Source organism: Oryctolagus cuniculus, chromosome 1 (assembly GCF_964237555.1).
Source record: "Oryctolagus cuniculus chromosome 1, mOryCun1.1, whole genome shotgun sequence".
In the NCBI taxonomy this organism is placed as follows: domain Eukaryota; kingdom Metazoa; phylum Chordata; class Mammalia; order Lagomorpha; family Leporidae; genus Oryctolagus; species Oryctolagus cuniculus.
In genome coordinates, this window is record NC_091432.1 from 168076062 (window position 1) to 168102258 (window position 26197).

The 26197-nt window shown below is 43.3% G+C and overlaps 2 protein-coding genes across 3 annotated transcripts in view; one reads left to right on the top strand and one right to left on the bottom strand.

Moving 5' to 3' along the window:
• The window catches only part of PLGRKT (plasminogen receptor with a C-terminal lysine), a 60831-nt gene extending 44738 nt beyond the window's left edge, over positions 1 to 16093 (bottom strand). Inside the window, exons 1-3 of one of the 2 annotated variants that reach the window (XM_002708104.5) lie at positions 15897 to 16093; positions 14224 to 14334; positions 10820 to 10906 (exon numbers count right to left, since the gene is read on the bottom strand). In XM_002708104.5, coding sequence (XP_002708150.1) covers positions 10820 to 10900 — 81 coding nt within the window. In that variant the 5' untranslated portion in view covers positions 10901 to 10906; positions 14224 to 14334; positions 15897 to 16093. Of the gene's footprint in view, positions 1 to 10819; positions 10907 to 13994; positions 14335 to 15896 lie in introns of both variants that reach the window. The other variant, XM_070051771.1, reaches the window with a different exon arrangement.
• Positions 1113 to 26197, top strand: part of CD274 (CD274 molecule) — a 49663-nt gene continuing 24578 nt past the window's right edge. Inside the window, exon 1 of the mRNA XM_051846051.2 lies at positions 1113 to 1665. Coding sequence (XP_051702011.2) covers positions 1530 to 1665 — 136 coding nt within the window. The 5' untranslated portion in view covers positions 1113 to 1529. The remainder of the gene's footprint in view (positions 1666 to 26197) is intronic.

Genomic DNA, 26197 nt, shown 5'->3' on the forward strand with positions numbered 1-26197 from the left:
ACCTGTGCCACAGCGCTGGTCCCCAAACCCCTAGATTTACCAGCTCTTAGGAAGAATGAACAAAGGAAGAATGCATTCAATGATACCATGAGGAAGTGATCAGCCAAATCCAAACTATGGGACATTCCATAGAACAGATAACCTTTCTTTCTTCAACAAACAGGTGGTATGATAAGTGACAAGGAAGGCATATTTTCCCAAATGAAGAAAGACCTAAGAGTTAAAATGACCAAGTATAGTATGCAAATGGCTTGAATACTGATTTCAAGCATAACTGGAAAAAGAAATTTCTGAGGCAATTTAGGTGTGATATTTTGTGATAGGGAGAAAATGTCATTAATTTAATTATATATGGTTATGTCCATATATGTTAGAGATTCATACTGAAATATTTACAGGTAAGTTTGCCTTCAGGTAGATTTCCAGCAGCAAGATAAAAAAAGCAATGGAAGATGGGATAGAAGAAACAAGGTTGCCAAAATGTTGATTTTAGGTTAGACCTGTCCCTCTCTTCAACAAGCATAAGAGCAAGGTAGATTTTGTGGATGGATATTATATCTCTCTTATTCAGCAAGATTATATCTTCAGCTAATTAGTTTTTAAAATAACACCTGGCTATTTTCTAAATATTTCATATTTGAAATTTTCTTTTTGTTATCAATATGTATGCATATTTTAGCTAAATATAAAGTGTTGGGGGGGGTCTTTCAAAACTCTGGAGATGATGCCCCATAGTCTAGTAGTTAGAAGATATCCAAAAACCCACTCCATCTTAGTTCTCAAAGCACTGGAATGCTCAGTGCTGAACTTGTGATTGTACTTGTTGCTGCCACTGCCCACCATCACCTTGCTCAAGAGAGTGCTCATGTGGTTTACCAAAGTATCTCTAGTTCCTAATTTATCTGGTACATGATGGACACTCTATAGCAATGCATTAAGTGAATGAGTGGATGTTGTAATCTCAAAGGAAAACCTGCCAGTTTGTGTCTGGGGATGTTTCTTTTTATTGCCACATTTGGACCACAATGTATCTGCATTTCCTTAGTTTCCTTCCAAAGAAAACTGAGGGGATCTGTAGATTCTGCCTTCTTTTAGATTCTGCCTTCTTTTTTGTCGGGGACCACGCAGCATGTGACCTCTTAGTTGAGAGACAGGGCTAGACAGGCCAGACCAGATAGTACTGATAACGCAACCTTGTGTGACCTCATGCCTTAAGGCCTTGTAACCTTTCCCCTACTTGCACTAGCATTGCAGCTACAAGATAAGCCCCCCCTCCTTCCCCCGCCCAATACCCTGCCTCTATGATATATAAGTGTGTGGTTGAAAAATAAAGTCGCAGCTTGATTGGCACCTGTCTTGCTGCCATCTTTGTGTCTCCTGTCCCTTTCATTTCTCCTTCTAGGTGCTTGGCCCCAGTTGCTGTCCCGCGGGACGGGACACTTTTTCTCACTGTATACACTTATACCATTGCAGGCTGGTTGCTTCCCTCAGCCTTAACTGAAGTGGTTCCTTACAGACAGTAGTGTTTTATGAAGGGTTTTTCTCATCCTTTCTTCTCCTTGGCTTTTTTTGTAGGGTTGGACACAGTTGAACATGGCCTATTGCTACTCCAATACTCTACGAATGGTGAGATTGCCAGGCCCCAGGAACCTCAGCTGCAACTTGGTAAGAAATTCAGATGGGAACTTTCAGTAGTCATGGATTTGTATATACACATACGCATATTCTCTGTCATAAGCAGCATGTCAACATTCTGTGCTGCTATATGCACAAATTTAGTGGTTTATGGCTGGCACCGCGGCTCACTAGACTAATCCTCCGCCTGCAGTGCCAGCACACCGGGTTCTAGTCCCGGTCAGAGTGCCAGATTCTGTCCCAGTTGCCCCTCTTTCAGGCCAGCTCCCTGTTGTGGCCTGGGAGGGCAGTGGAGGATGGCCCAGCGCGGTGCACCAACTGCAGCATGCCAGCCACAGCGGCCATCGGAGAGTGAACCAACGGTAAAGGAAGACCTTTCTCTCTGTCTCTCTCTCTCTCACTGTCCACTCTGCCTGTCAAAAAAAAAAAAAAAAAAAAAAAAAAAAAAAAAAAAGAAAGAAAGAAAGAAAAGAAAGAAAAAAAGAGACAAAAAAATTTAGTGGTTTACAACAACACTAATCATTAGCATGCATTTCTGGACATCAGATCTAACATAAGTCTCAGTGAGCTAAAATCAGAACATCCACAGGGCAGAGTTCCTTCCTGGAAGGTCTGGGGAGCATCCATTTTCTAGGGGTATCCAGCTCCTAGAGGCCTCCTGCATTCTTTGGCTCGTGGGCCTCTTCTTCATTTGCAAAACCAGCAACATCACATCTCTGTGACCCTCCTTCTGTTTTGTCTTGCCACTGTGTTTAGATTGAGTCCAAATGGATAATCCAGGATAATTTTCCCATCTCAAGATCTGTTCCATTAATGGCATATACAAAGCCCCTTTTGCCATATGAAGTAATGCAGTCATAGGTTTGGGGGATGATGGCTTGGGCATCTTTAGGGGACCATGCTTCTGTCACACACTTATGCATTTCTAGTTATTCACAACATAGCTCACCCTCTTTCCCCAAAACTAGACAGCAGGTCATTTGGATATAGAGCCCATACCTTACCCATTTATGAATCTTGCTTGGCCTGTGGCACATTATTTCAAATACTTAAGTATACTTTTTGGCTTAATGCTATGCTTCATTTTCTTAGCACTAAGCTATAACAACAGACAGATAGGCCAATGTCTAGTATTTGTATATATCTGCCTGAAAAAATAGACAATTAATAAACACTTGTTCACTACCCAACTAATCTTTACATTGATCATAACTGCTTTGTCTACACAGCACTTACTCTGGCATGGACCTATAGAATCATCTTGCCACATTCTCTCTGCTTTATGCTTCCATCTTTCCTGTTTATGACATCAAAATGCTTTTCCAGCCACTCAGGTCATATAAAATTAGTGTATGTGTGCTTTAAGGAAGTGTTCATGTGTTTTTACATATGTGATAATTAATCCTGAATTTGTACAAGAGTGGTAGTTTATCATAGATTTGACTTTCCCAATACCTGCAGTTTCAGCTTACCATGTGTAAAAATATTCAGTGGAAAATTTAATAAATACACAATTAGTAAATTTTATATTGAAGGTCATGTTGAGTAGCATGATGAAATTTGAGCCATCCTGTTCCATCTTGCTCTGAATGTTAATCAGCCCTTTTTTGTCTAGTATATCCATGCTGGATTCACCAGCTGCCCATTCATCACTCAGCATCCATGCCAGTTATCTAATCCGCTGTTGTGTCACCTCAGTGTTTGTGCTCATGAAACCCTTAACTCCCTCAAAACAAAACTGTGATTTATCTTTGTTAAAAAGAAATTGGGATAAGAACCCTAGTTATTAGAATTATCTTTAATAAAAGTGTTACTTTATTTCTTTTATTTACCCTTTTCACTGGGGTGCCACTAAACAAGAAAGCAGCTGAAAGAAGTGTTTGTGTTCATGTAACCCTTATTTTACTTAAAGGCACCAAAGCACAAGAGTGGGGAAAGAGAAAGCCATGCAGTGTTGCCTTTAAGTGAAAAGCTGAAAGTTTCTTGCCTTAATAAGGACAAATAATCATATTCTGAGGTTGCTAAGATCTATAGTAAAGCAAATCTTCTATCCATGAAATTGTGAAGAAAATAAAAAGAATCCATGATAGTTTTGCTGCCATACCTCAAATTGCAAAAGTTATGAGAGAAATTCATGTAGCTTTTATTGTAGTATCTTGTTATGAATGTTCTGTTATTATTAATTACTGTTAGTTTCTTGCTGTTCCTAATGTATAAATCAAACTTTGTCATAGGCATGTAGGTAAAGGAAAAAGCATAGTACATATTGGCTATGGAACTATCTGCAATTTCAGGCATCTACTGGGGGTCTTGGATGTGTGCCCTGTGGATACAGAGACAACAGTGCAGCCACCCATCCACCATCCTCAGTACCAGAGGCTAGAAAGCCAGTGGGAAATTGAAGTTTGCTGATGATCTGAAAGTTCATTTTAACTAATAACGTGGATCCCCTCCATCACAACCCGAAACAAAGTTGTTAATTAAAAAACGGAAAACTTTTTTATTTGAGGCCTTTTATAAATTTTTATTAACTACACCCCAGTGACCGACTCAATTCAAGATTACCTTGCTATTGATTGAAAATTTGTTTTATTCTATCCATCTCCAGGAGTTCTGTTCAAAGCCTGCCAGTCACCAGTTATGATTAGGGAACATCACAGGGGGGAAAGGAAATGACAAAGATCCTCAACTCAGGCCCTTGCATGGCAGACCGCTGGGGAGCCTAAAATAGCAGCAGCACCCACACCCAGCCACGAAATGATACAACTGGTATGGGGTGGGACCTGAATTCTCCCACGGCCTTGGTTGAGTTAGGTGTACAGCCAGGACTGAGGATCTGGCCACTGGAATAAGATGGCAGCTAAATATCTAATTTTGATCCTTTCCCCCAAATGAAAAAATTAGAAGAAAATATTGAGCTGTGATTTATTATTTTTTACCAAAAAAAATGGGATAAGCACTCTTGTTATTAGAATTTTCTTTAATCAAAGTTTTGTTTTATTTATTCTACTTATGCTTTTTTTTGGTTGTGCAAAACTATTGTATTTACAAAAATGGCACAAAAGTGAATTCAGCAGTCAATGCAAATACATACATCATTCACATCTTCAACAACAAAAAGTATTCTAACTTTAAAAACTGAGTGAGAACACTAGTTTCAATGGGAGCTGTTAAGCACTAGAATCACATAAGTAACACCAAAATGGGCAAATATTACCCAAATAAAATTCTACTGTTAAAGCTGAAATAGCTTTAAGGTCATCCAAGTTCAACCACAGAAATACAGATCTTTCAGAGTCCCATCTAGTTGTGCTTGAATTATGTGACTTTTCTTACAACTTGTGGTCTTAAACTTGTTTTACAAAATCCAAAAGAAGAACAGAAAAAATCAATTCAATAGAGGTTATGTTAAACAAGAGTAACATACAAAGCTATAATTAAGATGAAGTAAGTAAAGCCAAACCATTAAAATTGTAAAACTTGTTACTTATTGGAAACTGTACTAGGAGTTAGGTAATATACACAATTTTTTCAAATAGATTATGTTGCTCTAACATGTCTATTTCATCAGTGCACTGTTTAATCAAAAACACTACACGTGTATATCCCCTTACAGTAGCAGCACACGCTACCACTACCTGCAAAGCTGTCAGTCTAAAATGACTTAGAGAATGAAAGGAAGTAAGAAGTGGATAGGTAACATAGTAAGGAGAAATAATGGGAATTAGAAGATTCATGCAGTTCAGCTCTTTTAATCAGCTGGCCAGCTTGCCAGCAACAAGGGATGGCTTCTGTTGAGGAAGGTCCTGTGGAGTAGGAATGTGGTTACCAATGACCTCCGTTTTATCCGGGGCTGCAGTAGGACGTTGCTTGTTCTTCAGTTTTGCTTCTACCGTGTTGTAATCCCTAGAATCAAAGTATTTTTGTCCTTTCTGCAGTCATTTCCATAAGAAATCTGAACCTCTAGGCTTTTGTCCCAGATGAGGATACCTTGCTTTTAATTTTGCTTCTTCAGCTTTCTCTGGACTAGCACTCTATCTTCCATTTCCTAACCCTGCTTCTCGAGGTTTCAGACCTATTTACACTTTTCACTGGGTTGCCACTAAATACGAAGTGGCTGAAACACGTGCCATCACAAACTATTTAGGCATGATTGTTTGTCTAATTATTTAGGAAAGATTCTTTTGACTTCCCCTTTGAAGCACCAACAATGGCCACCCCAATGGCCCATTCCATTCCATTTACAGGGTCTTTATTGGTTCTGGGAACTTCTGGGACATGAGGTCAATGCCAACCCAGCCTTAGCTGTTTGGGTTCACCCAACACATAGGGAGGAACGTACAGGTATTAATTTTAGTGGTGGGTCCATTGGTGTTCATCCTATTATGCTTCGTAACTTGTATTTATTATAGTCCATTGTACCTATCAAATATTTCATGATACTTTAAGAAAGAACAGCTCTAAACCCCAAGAATGATGCCAGGAGTTTAATTCCTTTAAATATGGAACATTCAAGGACCAATCCGATATTCCAAAACTGCTACAGATGAGAACATCTATCAGCAGGCTGCCCCGGTTAGGATCAGAACTTTAGAACTGGAAGACTTGATCCACCATATTCACCTACATTCACCTACTCATCCTTTCTTGAAATTAAAATGTAAATAATAAAATATATCCTGATCAACAAGGAAAAACTAGTCATCTAGGGAGAATCAGTCCACTAGGGGCCCTGAGGCTTCTGGCACTTGCCAGGTAGGCCAAGAACACAGGCCCTGACTACTCTTTTTTACTTGAGCCATTTCCAGTGTTTTGTTTGTAATGAGCAGCCTTGAAGGATGGAGCAGTCTCTCCCAGTCAAAGGGCAGCCTTGTTCCCCACTCATAGGAAAAGTGGTGGATGCCACAAGCTCAGTGTTCCCCAGTCTTCTCACAAAGCCACAGCCTCCCTCTCACAGCGTTCACACAGGCTCACCTGCATCCTCTCAGTGCAACTTGGAGTGCCTAGAAAACTGCTCCCTCTCTCTCCCCCTCCCCCTCCCCCTGCCCCTCTCTCTGCCTCTTCTTCTCTCTGTGTAACTCTGACTTTCAAATAAATAAATAACTATTTAAAAGAAACATTTTTTTAAAAAAGTCAATTCAAAGCCTGGCTTACTGGCATGACTTTTTCCCTCCATGCCCTTGATCCCTCCTTCTCCCCTCCCATGCCCTCAACTGCAGCTGCTTTAGGGAAGAAAGCTGAGTGAGCTACAGAACTTCAGGGAGGAGAGAGAGTCAAATTTTTATGGCTAGGTTGGACACAGAAATCAAAGTCAACTTGGTCCCATGGAAGGAATGTATGTGCTAAACCCTGGGAGCTGAGGGCTTTAGGACAGCACTGTGGCACCCATGATGGCAAACAGAATGATGCCCTTGACTAGCAATGCTCTCCAGGGGTCACAGGGCAGGAAGCAGCACCCATTCTGGAATGAGGAGTCCAAGGACAAAAGCCCTCCCTGCCCTCTTCACACCCTCTGCTGGGAAACAGCACCCCTAAAGCATATCCATTAAACTTTGGTTTGCATTCTGAATTGAGCAAAGTTGACAGTGAAAGAGGGAAATGAATGGAACCTTGAGCCACTTCAAGAAATTTTGGTCCTGTGTCCTGTCCCACCCACCCATCATATAAATGTGTAATGAAGTGAATGTGTTTCACTTGTATTGCAAAACCCACAGAGGCCAAAGGAGACACTTGCTAGGGGAATCGCTGACCACATTCCAGGTGTTCCGACACTGTTATATAGATTCTCAGGAAGAAAAGGAAGCCATTTCCCAGTACATCAGCACCACCTGCTGGACACAGCCCACAAGAACACCCTGTATTCGTTTCTAGGGTTGCTGTAGCGGAAGCACCACAGGCTGGATCGCTTCAGCAATAGAAATTTATTTCCCATTTCTGGAGGCTAGAAATCCAAAGTAAGGTGTCTGAAGGTTTGGTTTCTTGCTAAGGCTGTGAGGGAAACATCTTTGCTTGGCTTATTTATGGCCGTCTTCATATTCAGATTGCCTTCCCTAAGGATGCCTACCTCTGTGTCTAAACTCCCTCCTTTTTTTTTTTTTTCTAATTCTTTTTCTTTTTTATTTAATGAACATAAATTTCCAAAGTACAGCTTATGGATTACAATAGCTTCCCCCCACCCGTAACTTCCCTCCCACCCACAACACTCCCCTCTCCCACTCCCTCTCCCCTTCCATTCACATCAAGATTAATTTTCAATTATCTTTATATACAGAAGATCAATTTAGCATATATTAAGTAAAGATTTCAACAGTTTGAACCCACACAGAAACACAAAGTGTAAAATACTATTTGAGTACTACTTATAGCATTAATTAAACACCTAAGAGTGATTGTATATTAATTACAGAGTTCAACCAATAGTTTTAAGTAGAACATAAAAAATACTAAAAGGGTAAAGTATTAAGTTCTTTTTTTTTTCTTTTTCTTTTTTTTGTTTGTTATATAGTTTTTTTATTTAATAAATGTGAATTTACAAAGTGCAACTTTTGTATTGTTGTGGCTTCCCCCCCCCCAACCTCCCTCCCTCCCGTGTCCCTCCCCTCTCCCACTTCCTCTCCCATCCTGCCCTTCATCGAGTTTCATTTTCAATTACCTTCATATACTGAAGATCAACTTAGTATACACTAAGCAAGGTTTCAACAGGCTGCCCTCACACAACCGCACAAGGTATAGGGTATTGTTCGACTAGTAGTGTAGTGTTGTTTTTAAGTTTCATAGTAAAACACATTAAGGACAGAGATCCTACGTGGGGAGCATGTACCCATTGACTCCCATTGTTGATTTAACAATTGGCACTCTTTAAACTCCCTCCTACAAGGCCAGCAGTCACATTGGATTAGAGCCACTATAACTCACTTTAACTTGATCCTGTCTCCAAATAAGGTCACACTCTGAAGCACTAAAAGTGAATTATGAGGGAGACATAATTTCATAAATAGCACACCTCTTTTAAAAAGGGGGAGCAGTTACTGGAATGAAGCTGAGCTCTTTTCAAAAATGAATGTTAGGAGACCTTTTGACCCCCAGGGTCTGACATCCCCATTGTTGGATGGGTCAGCTAGGACAGGACAACTACAAGGAAAGGGCCCATTTGCAGGTCAAATGAAAACAATGTATTTGAGGACTTGGCTGGCCAAGTTCTGATGTCATCTCCATTTTGCATAAAGGAGAAGTGGGAAGTTCCCCTTTGGGGAAAACTTTCTAACCTACTCTGTAGCCTGAAACAAATTTACTGACTCAATAGGGCCCTAAATTCACAGAGATTCCCCCAAATGCCAGAGCCTGGTTCACCTCTGGTTCAGCTAAGATGAAAACTGGTGTTGCTGATAGTGCTACCAATGCCGTTTGATCTCAGTGCCAGCTATATCAAACCTGGTCGCTGGGATCAGTGTGTAGAACTCAAAGCTGTTCTTGAAGCTGTGGTCGATCAGGGTAGTATCATGAGCCCTGAATGTCCCTGCATGTTGTTGGTGGGTAGGTCAAGTAGGCAAAGCTCTTACTGCTCCTTTTTGCAGCCCTTGCTCTTTGCTGAGCAACCCTGAAGAATGGTGTCAAAGAATCCCCTCTACTCTTTCCTCCCTCACCCACTGCTCACTCACTATAAAGCCATGGTTTCCCGAGTCTTTTCCCAGTGTGACACAAATGCACTGACTGCATGGCATGAATTTAAGGCCAAGTCCATCTCTATTGCCCCCATGGGTCTTGGCGAGCGTGGGGAATGCACCTCAACACCATGCTCATGCTCATGCTGCTTGCTAGGCTGTAATAAAGTTCCCTGTCTCTCATAGGGATCTCTGGCCTTCTTTAAGAGCCTAACTTGTTAGCTGCCATACTTGACTGATTCACATACCTAATATTTGGTCTCCGTACTCTAATAATTATGTTGCCCATTCTTTCAATTATTCTATTCCCCTCAAAAGAAATCTTTATCTTGCAGAAGACACTCTTATCTGTCTTTAACAACAGTTAAATACCACAGTAACAGAGCGAGAGGCATTTTTCCAAAGATTTAAGGCATTATTCCCATGATAAGCATCACCTTTGCTCCTTAACACAGCCCTTTCAAAGGGGATGTTAGAACGTCCTGCGTACTATCAGGAGACTGGTTCACAGTCATATATGAGTCCAGAGATGGAGTTGGGACTCAAACCCAGGCAATCTGGCTTTAGTCCTACTGCCTTACAGTGGAACCCAAGGCCATAATGGACCAGAGAGACCTAAAGATCTTTGTCTGAAATCTTAAGAAAACGATCTGAATCAAACTTCTAACATTTTATTTTGACATCCTATTTTAAGTACCTTTTGACAATTTGTATTAAGCAATTAGACAATCTTCAAATATACTTGGACCTTTTTTATCCAGTCATTGTACAAATCTAGTGTCAAATTTTCACTCTATATTTGCTTCCCATTGCTTCTGTAACAAATTATTATGAACATAACTGCTTCAAACAACACAAATCTGTTTTTAGAAGTCCAAAACAGGCTGAAGGGACTGTGTCTCTCTGAAGGTTCTAGGGGAGGGTCTGTTTCCTTGCCTTTTTCACCTTCTAGACTGTGTATGAATTCCTTCGCTTATGACCCTTATTCCTTCTTCAAACTCAGTAGTATACCACTTTCAAATCCATTTCTCTTTCTCCCTCCCTTCTTTCTCTACCTGCCTCCCCCTTTCTCTGTCTCTCTTTCTCAAGTTTGCTTCCTTCTTTGCCTTATAAGGACAAGAACCCTTGTGATTACAGTGGATCTGTCAGGATAATCCAGGATTATCTCCCCACCTCAGACTCCTTAAGTGATCACACTGCAAAGTCTCTTTTGTAGAGAAAGGCAACGTAGCCACAGGTCCTGGGGACTAAGACGTAGATATCTTTGGGGGGTTTTCTATCTTCTGTGCCCCCTAAGCAATTTTCTCTTACTACACTATGGAGATTTTTGCATAAGAATCTGGATTGGAGACTTAAACAAACCCATTCACCAGGTAGTGAGTAATCCATTTCATCTTGTCTTTGAGGATGGAGCACCAAGGGCATCATCTTACTTGGGGAGTCAAAGGGAACATACTGCTGAAGCACATATGGTAACATTTTAATCATTGTAGCAATATAGTGTTAATGACTTTTAAACATACCTGAAGTCGAGCATTCATAAGCATGAATTCCTGTTGATTTTTCAGGTTTTCATTCATAGATTTTGAAAATATAAACCCCATCTTGACCTGAAGTATAAAAAGAGAAAGCGACTCAAAACAAGATATTCCATGCATCCTTGTATTCTGTGTGTTAGGCTACCACAAGCTTATGACAAAGTGAGAAAAGAACATTTTCTAGGAACACAGTGTGGGTTCCAGTTCTTGTTCTTTTTTTTTTTTTTTTAAGATTTATTTATTTACTTGAAAGTCAGAGTTACACACAGAGAAGGAGAGTCAGGGAGAGGGAGAGAGAGAGAGGGGTCTTCCATCTGCTGGTTCACTCCCCAGTTGGCAGAAATGGCTGGGGCTGTGCTGATCCAAAGCCAGGAGCCAGGAGATTCTTCCGGGACTCCCACGTGGGTACAGGGTCCCAAGGACATGGGCCATCCTCTATTGCTTTCCCAAGCCACAGCAGAGAGCTGAATTGGAAGTGGAGCAGCCAGGACTAGAACTGGCACCCATATGGGATGCAGGCACTTCAGGCCAGGGCGTTAACCCGCAGCACCACAGCACCGGCCCCTCTTGTTCTTAATTGTTTGTCTAACCTCAGGCATAATAAACCAGCCTTAACATCCTTGACTTACCTAAGACCAGCTAATTGAACTTGATGACTTCCAAAATTTTGCCCTGCTCTGTAAGTTTCCTAATGGCTCTGTGTCTCCTAATTTTTCTTTTCACTGTAATCTTGAAAAACTGAACTTAAAAAAGGGAAGGGGGCTGGCACTGTGCTCACTAGGCTAATCCTCTGCCTTGCAGCACCGGCACACCGGGTCCTTGTCCCAGTCGGGGCACCGGATTCTGTCCCGGTTGCCCCTCTTCCAGGCCAGCTCTCTGCTGTGGCCCGGGAGGGTAGTGGAGGATGGCCCAAGTCCTTGGGCCCTGCACCTGCATGAGAGACCAGGAGAAGCACCTGGCTCCTGCCTTCGGATCAGCGCGGTGCACCAGCCTCAGCGCACACCAGCCACAGCGGCCATTGGAGGGTGAACCAACGGCAAAGGAAGACCTTTCTCTCTGTCTCTCTCTCTCTCTCACTGTCCACTCTGCCTGTCAAAAAAAATATTTTTTTTTAAAAAAAGGAAAGGGAAGGGAAAGGAAATAAGAGAACGAAAAGGGAAAAACCATATTACGAGACATTTAGTCATTGATTTTCACTTTTATTGTAAAGATTTGTTTTTTATCAGTTTGAAAGGCAGAGTTACAGAAAGAGGAGGAGGAAGAGGGGAGAGAGAGTGGGGGTGGGGAGAGATATCTTCCATCTGCTGGTTCACTCCCTAAATGGCTGCAATGCCAGGGCTGGGCCAGGACAAAGTCAAGAGCCCAGGGCTTCTTCTAGGTCTCCCACATGGGTGCAGGGGCCCAAGGACTTGGGCCATCCTCTGCTGCTTTTCCAGGCACATTAGGAGGGAGCTGGATCAGAAGTAGAGCAGCTGCGACTTGAACTGGCACCCATATGGGACATTGGCATCCAGGTGGAGGCTTAACCTGCAACACTACAATGCTGGCCCCAATTTTCACTTTCAGAAGACAAAACCCTGGAAAAAGTTAAAGTGTCCTACCCTCTTTGACAGTGTGGCTAGTATCTTTTCTATTTCTTTAAGTATTTATTTGAGAGGCAAAGTGGCAGAGAGAGAGATCTTCCATCATTTGGTTCACTTCCCAAATGCCCACAACAGTCAGGGCTTGGTGGGCCAGGCTGAAGCCAGGAGCCTAGAATTTCCATCTGGATCTCCCATGTGAGTTTCAGGGATGTGAGTGCTTGGGCCGTCATCTGCTATTTTCCCAGCAGGAAAATAAGCAGGGTGCCAGATTAGAAGCAGAGTGGCCAGGACTGGAACTGGAGCTCCAATATGTGATGCAGGCATCCCAAATGGCAGCTTACCCTGCTGTGCCCCCCCACCACTAGGCTTTTGAAAAAAGTTGTGGGATGTCAGGTCAGAGCGGCCATTCTTAGTGCTTTATAGCTAAGATTCACAAGTATTCCATGGGGAGCCCAGAAAGAGCTCCCATTTCCCCTGTCCTCATCAGCAAAGCTTGGGTTGTGGTTGACTAAGGAGGGGATTGGGAGAGAGAGAGGATTTATATCAGGTAGAATTGGGTTACTCCTGCTAATGAGGTTCCAGGTGAGTAGAAGCTGTGAGCCACACTTTAAAAATTTCACGAGAAATGAAATTAAAACATAAATGTATTAGGGTGCAAAAACTGTTTTGAAATTTATATATAGTTTTTTAAATTTTTTCATGTATTTATGTTTATTCTTATTTGAAAAGCAGAGAGACAGAGACAGTGATCTTCCATCTGTTCACTCCTTCCCCAAATGCCTGCAGCAGCCAGGGCTGAGCCAGGTAGAAGCCAGGGACCTGGAATTCAGTCCAGGTCTCTCATATGGGTGGCAGGGACCCAGCACTTGAGTCATCATCTGCTGCTTCCTGGGGTGCACATGAGCAGAAAGCTGGATCAGAAGCAAAAAAACAAGACTAAACTCGGCACTCCCATATAGGATACAAGCATCCCAAACAGCATTCCAACCACTGAGTTAAATGTCTGCTCAAAGTTGATACACACACACACATTTTCATGTACTTTTTGAAGAGTCTTCATATACATGGATTTCCTTTTTTGGCTTTTTGATACCAAAATAAACTTATCTTTTAATTCCATTTTCCACAAACTTTCTGATTGTAAGCTCATACAGTGGCTTCCCTGTATTTCAGACAAACACACACCCTGGAGTTACATGGGCCTCTGAGCCAGAGTTGGCTTCAAAACTGGGCACAGGAAACAAGACCACTTACTGGGGTGAAGTGGTACAGCCCTGAACAGGCCTGGGAAGTCATGAGGTTTCTTGTCCCCGTCACCATTGTCCCACTCCAATGCCCTGTGCCCACAGTTCCAGGTCTCTCACTGAGCGGGTGGGGGTGGGGGCATCTAGCAGCTCTGCTGTTCCTCCAAGCATGGACGGCCCCAAGTAAGTCATCTCCAACAACATATCAACATGCCTCAAGACAGGAGCAATCTCTTCTACTTTAGAGTCTCCGCGGTGTCAAGTTCCCATAAACGTTTGCACGAAGCATGAGTAATACCAAAAAACTGGCTCAGGCCACCTGCCACTACTTACTTCTCTTCTGCACACAGGAGTTGGCGACTGAATGTTCACATCGGCTGCAAACAGTTATACAGAAAAGTGTCCTTGAGGTTTTTTCCACCATGCAGACCCGCTGTATGTCACAGAGCTGTGCCCATTAGGGTACTTTTTGTTTGAAGATCTGCCCTCAAGTGGAGCAGCAGTCCTCATGTCAATCATCTGGGGAAGAGGAACTGTCTGAAAAGTTAGGATTCGGACTCACCTTCTTTCAGGCCTTGCTGCCTTCAGTCTGTACTTGGAGTCTGGATATGTGGGGAGCCACTGCAGGTGGAAGGGTTAGCAGGAAGAAAAGTTTCCCTGTGGAAGACCACACCTGAAAATGAGAGCACCACACCTTGTAAACTTTGCCCTGGAGTTGAGTATGCTCACCTTTGTCTCCTTCTCTCACACCCAACAAAGCCATTTTCCAAAGTCTGGGAGTATTCCTTAAAGTGTCCAAAATACTCTCAACTTTCTCTCTCCTGGGCACAAAATATGTATCAGAAAATTAGCATCAGCAATCTTACAACAGGGATAATTTTGCTCATTTGTATAAAATAAAACTTTAAAAAGTTTGAACACTTAGGGCCAGCATTGTGGCTTAGCAGGTAAAGCTGTCGCCATGAAGCCAGCATTCCACCTGGATGCTTGTTCAGGCCCTGGCTGCTCCATTTCCGAACCAAACCAGCTCCCTGCTCATGCTCCTGGGAAAGTGGTGGAGGATGGCCCAAATGTTTGCACCCCTGCCAACTATGTGGGAGACACTGATGAAGCTCCTGGTTCCTGGCTTCAGCCTGGCCCAGCACTAGCTGTTGCAGCCATTTAGGGGATTAACCACCAGATGGAAGATCTCTCCCTTTCTCTCTCTAACTCTGATTTTCAAATAAATAAGTAAAATCTTTTAAAAACTTTTTTTGCATACTTTATCTCAGGTAACAGACTTCTTGCTGTTAATTAACCTAGACCCAGTGTGCCTCAGGGAGCTGAAAATGCTGACTTGGGTCCTTCTTGCCTCCATGTTGCCTTTGATTACTCCTGAGATCTTGAAAGGTCTCCTGGATGTAGCATCTTTGCCTTGTCTGTGCTATAGATTACTATGGAAAGGTGTACCAGGGGCATTTCACAAATTTCATGGGAAAATGAAATTAAAACGTAGGTTTCTCTTGGTGCAAAAAAAGGGTGAAATCCATGTGTAGGAGGATCTTTACAAAGTTCATGGAAAATATGTGCTAGGAAAAAACTACACATGGGTTTCACCTTTTCTTGCACCGAAATAGTTATCTCTTAATTCCATTTTCTCATGAAAGTTTTTGAAGTACCCTCATATTTCCGGGTACTTGGAGTTGGGGCTGCAAATTCAGACAGCCTTTCTCTGGTCTTTGATTTTACAGTACTTAAAATATAATAATTACTATGGCTTTTGCCATCCAGACTAATGTGCTGACTTATTTCCTGATCAGATGACACAGCGCCTTAATTTATGACAGGTCACATACAATCGTTTCAGTAAGGCCACTTCCCCCATGCAAATTCCAGTGCAAAGACCACAGCTTCCGGAAGATTTTCTGTAACTAACTCCACCCTCGATCTCTGGACTCAGTGGCAGTCATTCGGACATTCCATGCCTTGGTATGCTGAGTTGCCTTGTTACTCTTCTACCCACTTTCCCCAACCCGATGACAACAATCCAGAGATCGTGGGTTCACGTGACCCGAGGGTCTTCCGAAAGGACGGTGACAACTCCTATTAGCACTAGGGGCTGTTGCAGAGTCCAGGGCGGGCGCTCGTGAGCGGGCGCCCAGCGCGGTCTCGAAAGCCCGGCCCGGGAGCTCCCGCAGGCTGAAGTGCCCACGCGGACCCTCCCTCTCCTCCCTCCTGCGGCCGGCGCTCACTCACTGGGCAGCGGACAGAAGCACAGGGACAAGGTGATCACAGCAGAGGCCTCTTCCCCGGGCTCCTGTGAGGACCAGGCCTTGCGCCGCAGAGTCTCGGGATTGGCTGATCAAGACAGTGAATAACTGTCAATCAGCGTGTGCTTGGCTTCCTTAAAGGGCCCGCATGCTCGACAGAGGTCTGATATGTCCTTCCAGGCCAGGACGTGACGTAGGAGAGGCGGGTCAAAGAGGCAATTTCAAAACCACAGGGACTCAGCTGTCAGATTTTGAGGGGCTGCAGAGGAAGCCAAATGGAAGTGTCAAGTAAAGGCTTCAGTCTCTCCGTCTGTAAAATCACGTTAAAGTGACAGAAGGTTAAGACAGGAAGGCAAAGAGAGGACACGACCGTAGTTACTCATTCTCTGTTAAACAGTGACACCTTTCTCCTGCGCTGCTCTTAGGCTGTCCATGTCTTCTCTCACGGCCATCAGCAACTTTATCTCTGCCCCAGCCTCAGCGAGAGAGGCTTAAGGAGCTATTAGCGCTGCCTTGACTAACAAATGGTCTGGGAGAAGAGCATGGACTTCACGGCCTCTGGCCTTGAGGAAAGCCCCTGCCTTAGCCCTGGCTGACCACCATCTCAGTGAAGAAGGTGTCTGGTCCCTTCCAGGCTCAGCGTGGGAGAACAGCCCCCTACCTGCCAGGCTTGTCTTGATGCTGTCCCAGCACCAGCCCGCAGTATTCTGGGGGTTGGGTCCCCACATTCCAGGCCTTCATTGTTGAATGACTGAATGCAGAAATTGCAGCCGCATCCTGGTTTCCAGTTGTTGGAGTGGGTGTGTAGGTGGGGGTGGTTCCCAGGAGCAAAGCTATGAGGACCTTTTACTCTTTAAGGAAGGTTAATAACTGATAGGAGAAGTAAAGGATAGCATTTGAGTGCACAGAGCCTCATGTGAACACGTTGGATTCAATTTCCAGCTCTGACACTGTCACTCTGTGACTTTATCATGCCTGTAACAGAACTAAAGCCATCTAATGAATTGGATTGTGAGAACTAAGTAAGATATTTAAACACACAGCACAGTGTCTGGTACACAGTATTGAATAAACAGAGCGCTGTTACTAGCTCTAGGCCAGCAGGACAAGGGGGAGGGAGCAGTTATTAAAACTGGGTGAGAGGACGGCGCTGCGGCTCTCTAGGCTAATCCTCTGACTGCGGCACCAGCACACCGGGTTCTAGTCCCAGTCGGGGCACCGGATTCTGTCCCGGTTGCCCCTCTTCCAGTCCAGCTCTCTGCTGTGGCCCAGGAGTGCAGTGGAAGATGGCCCAAGTACTTGGGCCCTGCACCCCATGGGAGACCAGGAGAAGCACCTGGCTCCTGGCTTCGGATCAGCGTGGTGCACTGGCCTCAACACGCTGGCTGTGGCAGCCATTGGAGGGTGAACCAACAGAAAAAGGAAGACCTTTCTCTCTGTCTCTCTCTCTCTCTCACTGTCCACTCTGCCTGTCAAAAAAAAAAAAAAACTGGGTGAGAGCTGTGGCTATGGCTGTGGGAGACGGTCCCCCATAAGAGCCATGTCGTTCAGAACAGGAAAGATATCAATGCCAGCACTTGGCTGGGCAGGGTGAGAATCTATAATTGTAATACTGTTACACCTCAGCTCAAAGCTGGGACCAGAGGAGAAGAAAGACCAGCTCTTTGTTCTCCACCCTCATATACTCTGATATACTACAGGGGTCTTCCACTGACTGGATCTGCCAGGAAGTCAGAAGACAAGGAATCCAGGTGAATACAGTCTGTAGAGGTCGCCTCCAAGGCACCGTGCCTAGTGTGAAAAACAGAAAATATTCAGTATTTCAGTATACCATTTCTACAATACTGGATTCATCATTTCTGGAATCCTGGCTCATGAGGCAAAAATGCTTGGACTAGAGGATCCAGCCATGGTTCTATTGAATTAGAAACTGTACTGTCCTCTAGTCATTTTAGTTCCACACAATGATGGGGTTGCAGTGATTGGTTCCAATTACCAAAGAGGAATTGTGTTGCACATACACACTTAAAGCAAAGCAAACTAGGCATGACACACAGAGATTCACTGAGAACCTCCTAATATTCCCATAAGCATTAATAATGATCATTGGATAACTTCAGTAACCCAATAAAGTTAGAACCACTGGAGTTTAAGATTATGTAGAAACTGGAATTGCATCACAACACCAGATTTAAAAAACCAACCAAGCAACCAAGATGCACCAAGGTGCTAGCACAGGACATGGGAAACATAAGTGAATGAGTAGGAAGCTATGGTTGGATTTTCTCCGCGCCCTCTTTCTGTTGTATGAAGCATACTGGTAGACTCAAATATCGTCATTAATCTCTAGATGAGAGCATGCTTAAAGTGACATCACCTCAAGGCAATATGTTGGCTGATGGTGCTTGTTAAAGAAAATCAGAATAGAAGCCAGCATTGGGGCACAGTGAGTTAAGCCGCCACCTGGGATGCTGTCGTCCCATATGAGTATTGATTCTATTCCTGGCTGCTCTACTTCCAACCCAGCTCCCTGCTAATGCACCTGGGAAAGCAGAAGAAGGCCCAAGTACTGGACCCCTGCCCTACACGTGACAGACTCAGGTGAAATTCTAGCTACTAGTTTCAGCCTGGCCCAGCCCCAGCAGTTGAGGCCATTTGAAGAGTGAACCAGTGAATGGAAGATCAATTGACCTCTCCTCCCCTCTCCTCTCCTCTCCTCTCTTCTCCTCTCCTCCCCTCTCCTCTCTTTCCTTCTCCTCTCTTTGTAACTCTGCCTTTCAATAAATAAATAAATTTTTAAAATAAAACAAAAGGAAAACCCGAGCTAGACAATAGCTAAAGTGGTAAACATAAAAATAGACTGTATTAAGGAACCATTGAAATCAGGGTTGGAGTGTGAGGGAGACCTCAGTATAGGACTGGGTTCAGTTCAAATACAGCAAGGATAAGTAGAGATTTATAGCCAAGAACGGGTGAGAGTGAGTAGTCAGTGAATGACTTGAGGAGACATCAATCGTGGAGGGAAATCTTACTCAGCAGACCTAAAGGATTCTTGAAGAAAGTAGGCTGTGAAAATGAAACATCACCTGGGAGAAGGTGGGGGTGAGGAATTTATCAGAGATCCAGGGTGGGGGATGTGGGGAGCAAACCGGACTAGACTGAGTTACTGGAATTAAGACTTATTCTATGCATCTGCTCTCCCACAATGTGGCGTTGGGAGAGAAGTAAACAGCTTCCGCACAGCTGCCTCCAGTTCAACTGATAAACTGTAGGACTTGCTCCTGATTGGAGGAGAGCGGCGTGCTCGGCGTGTGGGCAGCCGAGTTGGGATTGGCAGAGGAGGACTATAAAGGAGGAGAGAGACGGCATGCACCAGGAACATCTAAGGGGAACATCTAGCTGAAGGAACACCTGTGCAGCCCCCGAGAAGAGCCGGCCGGCGGTGTGCCGCTCCCCCGCGGAAGTGGGGAAAGTGGCCAGGGGGAACTGCCCTTCCACGGAGGTGGAAGGGATAGTAGCCAACCCGGGAAGAACCAGCAGCAAACCCGGGGAGGGCCGAGCAGACGAAAGAACAGCGCAGGGTCCTGTGTCGTTCCTCCACGAAGAGGGGGAGCGACAGGGGGATTCTTCACAAGCTGCCTGAGTGGGATTCTCGTGAAAACTGACTTGGCAAGGACCAGCACAGAATCCCAAGGGTGACACCTCCCTGAGGAGGGGGCTTAGAGGAGCCTGACCAAAGTCTGGTCGAGGAGGACCACTTGTCAGAGTCTTTGACCCCCAGGTGTAGGAATGACCTCTTCATCAGCAAAGAGCAAGAATAAACACTGGGCCGCAAAGCAGGAGACCGTGTGGTGGGTGTTTTGTTTGCCTTCCCGGCTATGCGATCCTCTTCCTTCCCTGTGCTGCACCGCCCACCGGAAGCTGACGTCTTCAGAAAGCATCATCGGGGACCTTGCCCACTGGTTTCCATCCAGGTTTGGACAGTGGGAGGCGTCCGCAGGAGAGGGGATCCGAGAGAAAAGAGGCAGCGAGTATTTTCCTCAGTCTTTCTCTGTACAGGGCTGTGCTCCTCCGCAGCTGCAAAAGCTGTTCATGAGCAGCCCTTCCTCACGGCGCCTGCTCACGGGGCTCTGGAACTCCCCTTCTCTGCTCTGTAGCTTAGACGTGGCACAGACTTCCCACTGTTGCCAGACTCCAGATGCCTCAGCTTTATGGTTGCCTTCACCCAGCCCACAGCCTTTAAATACTGTCTTTGTTAATTTCTCTTTAGTAGAATCAACTCAGGAAAATTCTAATTCCTGATAGGAACCCAATGGATAAACCACACACACACACATGCAGACACACACAAATATAAACACTCCTATATATGTGATTTTGCTCACAATTTTTTAAAAAATATAGAGTGAAAAAAAGTCGCCATGAGAATATATGCCTAGGAAATTGAGAAAAGTCCTAATATAAATATTGGACTCATTTTCTAAAATGTAGGGTAAAAGAATTAAAGAAAATTTATTTAATTGCAAAGTGGACTATTTCTAATTGGATGAGTTTGAAAATGCATGTGTGTACATTCTTACTTGCTTTCTATCATCTTACATCATCACAAGGTTTTTCCTATTGCTATATACAATTCACATTTACCATTTTCTTTTTAAAAAATATTTTTGTTTATTGAAAAGCATATATACAGAGAGAAGGAGAGAGAGAAAGAAAGAGAGAGCTTCCACCCACTGGTTCACTCCCCAAATGGCCACGTGAGTGGCAGGGGCCAAAATACTTGGGCCATCATCTTCTACCCTCCCAGGTGCATTAGCAGTGACCTAGAAAGAAGGGGAGCAACTGGGGCTCAAACTGGACTTCTCACATGGGGTGCCAGCATCACAAGCAGCAATTTAGCCTGCTACACCACAATGCTGGCCCCTCAGAAACACATCTTTGGAAAGTTCAAGATGTGCTTAGGAATGTTTCCTTTTACAAGCATTCTTGTACAAGGATGTGAATTTCCTCATTAACCTGGGAACCAAGTTCAGCCAAGAACCTCAGTCTGTGAAGGACTACAAGTGGTAGTGCAGTGTACAGTTAAAGCTAGTAGCTCTTTAATGTTAAAACATTCTAGGATGGTATTCTCAAGTTCTGGATTTGAACCTTTCACTTCAGTCTTGGGACATGCCTGCGGCATGGGCACCGTCTAGACCGGCAGGGCATTGCTGGAGAGATTATATATAACTATATATATATACATATATACATAGGCCTTGCTTGCATTTTGTTCTCTCCTCAAACAGCGACACCATGTGGCAGTACAATACAGTGGCAGTGTGGACTCATCAAATCCTGTTCCCTTACTACCTAGAGGTTTTTCTAAGTGAAATATAATTCACCTATTACAAAATTCACTATAAAGTGTACAATTTAGTGAGTTTCAATTTACTCAAAAATTGTACGTACATCAGCTCCACCTATTTTCATCACCCCAAAAAGAAAAGTGGTGTCCACAAGCAGTCATTCCCCATTCTTTCTTTTCCCAGTCCCCAGCAATACCTAATCTATTTTCTGTTTTTATAAATGTGCCTTTTCTGGAATTTCATGTAAATGCATGCCTGCTATATGGCCTTCTGTGTCTATCTTCTTTAACTTAAAAAATGTTTTCAAGATGCATCAAACTTGTGGCATGTATCAGTGCTTCATTCCTTCCTATGGTGAAATAATACTCAACTCATGGATATTTTGCTTATCCATTCAAAGTTGATAGACATTTGGATTGCTTCTTTCTTTACTATTATGAATAATATTGCTAAGGTGTTTTTGTACACATGCTTTCAATTCTGTTTGGTATATATGAGGTACTTCAAAAAGATTGTGGAAAAACTGAATTAATAGATAAGCTTATTTTGTTGCAAATTTTTTTTGAAATTCATGCATAGTTTTTTCATAATGTGCATTTTCCATAAAATTTTTTAATACCTCTCATTGGAATTGCTACTGGGTCACATGGTAACTCTGTTTAACTTTTGAGGGTTGGACAAATACATGGTGCTACTGCAGTGAATAAGAACCAACAGCATTGCACACAGGGGTAGTAGTTAACAGCGCAGATACTGGGGCCAGAGTGCCTAGGCTGGAATCCCAGCAATGCCATTTCTCAGCTGTGTGCACTTAGACAAGGTCCTTAAGCTCTGTGCCTCAGTACTCACATCCCTAAAACAGATACAGTGGTAGTACTTTCCTCATAGGATCATTGGAAAATTCAAATGTGCTAACATATGGAAATCACCAAGTCAGTATTTGACATTTTTAAGTGCTATTTGTTTTACTATTACTGCTGTTTTTAATCTTGATTATAATTATTGCATTTTAATGTGATAGTTTAAAAAATGAATGATACTATTGCCATGTTCATGTACAACCATGAATTAGCACTTTTCAATTACTCTCACTGTGCCATATTCTGTAAGGAAGCAAAACAGTTCATCCCCAAAGTTCACGTCCACATACTTGAATGCCAGTGCCTCAGCTGATGGCATTTCTCAACCTCCAAGGTTCCTCTATGTGTACTTTGCCAAAGGAATGCTCTAACCTCCCCTCAGAACCTCTGCTCTCATCTTTGGCGTAGTGCTCTCTGTGACCTTTTGCAGCTTCTGACAGAAAGTGACTTGAACCGGTCATTTCTGAGCCAGTTTGACAGGAAGTCTCAGGATCAGGACCAAGACCTAAAACCATTCCCAGAACACCACCAGCAACTTCTTCATTTCCAGAAAGAATTGTAATTTCTTCTTCAGATTGGCTAAAACTGGTTTCTAGTTGTTAATTTAGCAGGAGAATTTTGGTTTTGTGTTTACACTTCCTTAATTTGGTGAACTCACATAACATTGTGAAATCCTATAGTATTGGCTATCTGACTATAGTATCCTGCTCTGGAGAAGCATACTGAATATATAATATTTATCATTCTTTCATGATGAACCATGAGTAGCAGGCTAAATAGGTTCTCAATCCAGCTCTTCTGGTATGACTGAAATTGATCTCTGAATAAGCACTTACCCAAACTAAAAAGCAAAACAACAGCTGTTCCCTTCCAAATCACTTTTGTGGTGGCTGGCATTGCAGTGCAGAGGATTCAACTGCCACCTGTGATGCTGGCATCCATATGAGCCCCATGCTACATACATGGGCCCTGCCACATACATGGGCCCTGCCATATACATGGGAGTTCCAAGATCCTGGCTTTGGTCAGGCTGATCTCCAGCCATTGCGGCCATTTGAGGAGTGAACCAGTAGATGGAAAATCTCTAAATCTGCCTTTCAAATCAAAAAAAATCTTCATAAAAATAATTTTGTAGACATTTAGATTTTTAATTCATATCGTTCTTGGTTTAAAACCAAATGTGTGTATAAAATAATGCTTCCCTGGAGGCATTTCTTTTTTTTTTTTTAAGATTTATTTATTTTACTTGAAAGAGTTACAGAAAGAGAGGGAGAAACACAGAGATATCTTCTATCCACTGGTTCACTGCTCAGATGGCCTCAACAGCCCTAGGTGAGCCAGGCCAAAGCCAGGGGCTTTATCCAGGTCTCCCATGGGAGTGGCAGGGGCCAAGCACTAGGGTCATTTTCCTCTGCTTTTCCCAGGCTATTAGCAGGAAGCTGGATTGGAAGTAGAGCAGCCAGGATATGAACTTCTGGGACTGGAACCGGTGACCACATGGGACGCTGGCACCATAGGCAGTGGATTTACCTGCTATGCCACACGGCAGCCCCTGGAGGAATTTCTAAAGAGACAAGTTTTACACTGAGTGAAATGACTTGCAAGATGGCTGTTTCATTTGTATGACATTCACTTAGGTCACTTAGTTTCAGGATATTAAATCAATAAAGTATTCCTTAATGTCCCCTGGAAGAATATCTACAAATTATAAAATTTCTTTTTAGTGGCATTTGGTTGATTGAGATTTTCTAGAATTAAAATACTACTCAGAGCATTCCCAAAATTGCACAGCATTTATCCAAGACATAATGATTGACATCTGGGTTGGTGAACTCAGCAAGGATAAGGGGACGTTATTAGAGACCTCGTCTATGCTTTGAAGTACCTCTGGCATGGGAGCTGCCGGGACAAGAAAAAAGGACAGAAACAGAGGAAGGATCTGAATGTGGGCATCAAGTGAAGACAGCTGCCACTCTAAGCACCCACATATTAATGACTCCTGTCATTTAAGCCATTGTTTTGCGTAACCACAGCAAAGTATTCTGCTCCTTGATGTCTTCTTGGCACAGTTTATAGGCTGCAAATCCATGGCAAAGGTGGGGACAACAAGGTTCAGGAGTTGGGTAGGAACAGATGGGAAAAAGGTGCAGTACATAAGGCAGTGGTTTACAACCCTACTCAATCCAAAACAGAACATGGGGATGAATCTGGATATTGTCTTTATCAATAATAAAATGATAAACATTCAGTGCAAAGCTGTTCATCATTTTTTTTTGTTTTGAGAGTATCTTTAATATACCTTGCTTTTGAAAATCAAGAAAGCTTATTGAAAATTGCTCATGCACTAGGAAATTGTTCTCATCATGTCAGACCCAGATGTATCACCCTGAAATCTCTCCTCCTTTTGAGATTGGTTCAAATGAGATGATCTTGCTAGTTGAAAGGCAAAAGTGGCAAGTGGGGTTGGTGGGCAAAGTGAAGGGAGTCACTGATACAAATCAGCCAAATTAGGTGGAGGAAAAGCAGTTACAGCTGTACTCCCAAATAACTCTTGGGCCAATTTTTTTCTTAAATCATCAGTTTTCAAAACTTCAATGTGAACATGACTCACCTGGGGACATTGTTAAAATGACAGTTTCCAGGACCACCCCTCAGAGGTTTGCACCTACCAGGTCTGTGGCAGATGCCTGGAATGAGTATTTTAATCTTTTTTTTTATTTGACAGGTAGAGTTATAGACAGTGAGAGAGAGAGTAAGGTCTTCCTTCTGTTGGCCCACTCCCCAAATGGCCGCTACGGCCGCACTGTGCCAATCCAAAGCCAGGAGCCAGGTGCTCCCTCCTAGTCTCCCACGCGGGTGCAGAGCCATCCTCCACTGCCCTCCCGGGCCACAGCAGAGAGCTGGACTGGAAGAGGAGCAATGGGGACTAGAACCCGGTGTCCATATGGGATGCCAGCGCCGCAGGCAGAGAATTAACCAAGTGATCCAGGGTGCCAGCCCCTGGAATGAGTATTTTAAACACTACTCCAAGACAACCGTGATGCAAGAGACTCTCGGAGATACCCTGAGAAATGGCACATGGGCGATGATAAAGTTTTTCCTCTAAAAATAAATAGAGTAGGTGGGGGTATGATTAGAAACCAGTGATACTGGAGATGAGCATGGCATATAGCTCTTCAGCCCTGCCTAGCCACTGCTCTTCTCCCTCAGCGCTTCTCCATCTACGCTGTCCAAATTATAAAACTTACAGAAGATTTCAGGACTAATGCCACCATCGGTGGCTATTTTGATTTACATATATTTCTGCAGAAAAAAAATAAAACTTTCTCTTTTTCTAAACACATCCTGTTTTTCTACCTTTGGAGATTACCAAAAGCTTCATGAAGGTGCAAGATCAATTGCATGGGAAAATGAATGGCAGAAATGTGGAAACAGGTGGGAGGGATGAACAAGAACACAAATCTTCAGATTACTAATACACAAATCACCAAGCCACAAGCTGAGTAAAGACCTCTACTTCCCATAAATAACTTCAGAGAAAGGCAAATTTCACTCATTTCCTGCCTTTCCTATTGATCCCAGAGGTAGACCCTGAACATTGTTTTCATAAAACAAACATACACATGCCCAGCTTTTAAAATTATTTATAGATCACAGAGGCCATCTAAAAAGATATGGCTTCATCCTAGCTATTTGGTAAATTCTTTGTCTAAGATAACTCAGCATTTCAGGGATAGATAGCTTTTTAGACCGTGTTTTCAGATCTCAATAGTCATGACCACACTAGTAGATCATGAAATTTATATCCAGGGCCTTGACCATCATGTTTAGAAAAATGAAAGGGATTAAATAGAAACTGTTAGAAGACATCCCAGATAGTAGATTTAAGTACTGTTTCATGAACCTTGTTTAAATATGCTTGTACACACACACACACACATAAATATGTATGTGTAAGCTACTTTACTACAGTAATTCTATATTTTAGTATAAATTGCAGTCAACAAAGTTGGGGAAACTGCTCTATTCCAGTAGGTGGCCTCAACAGATTTGAAACAGGAAGCTTCTAAGCTAGATCT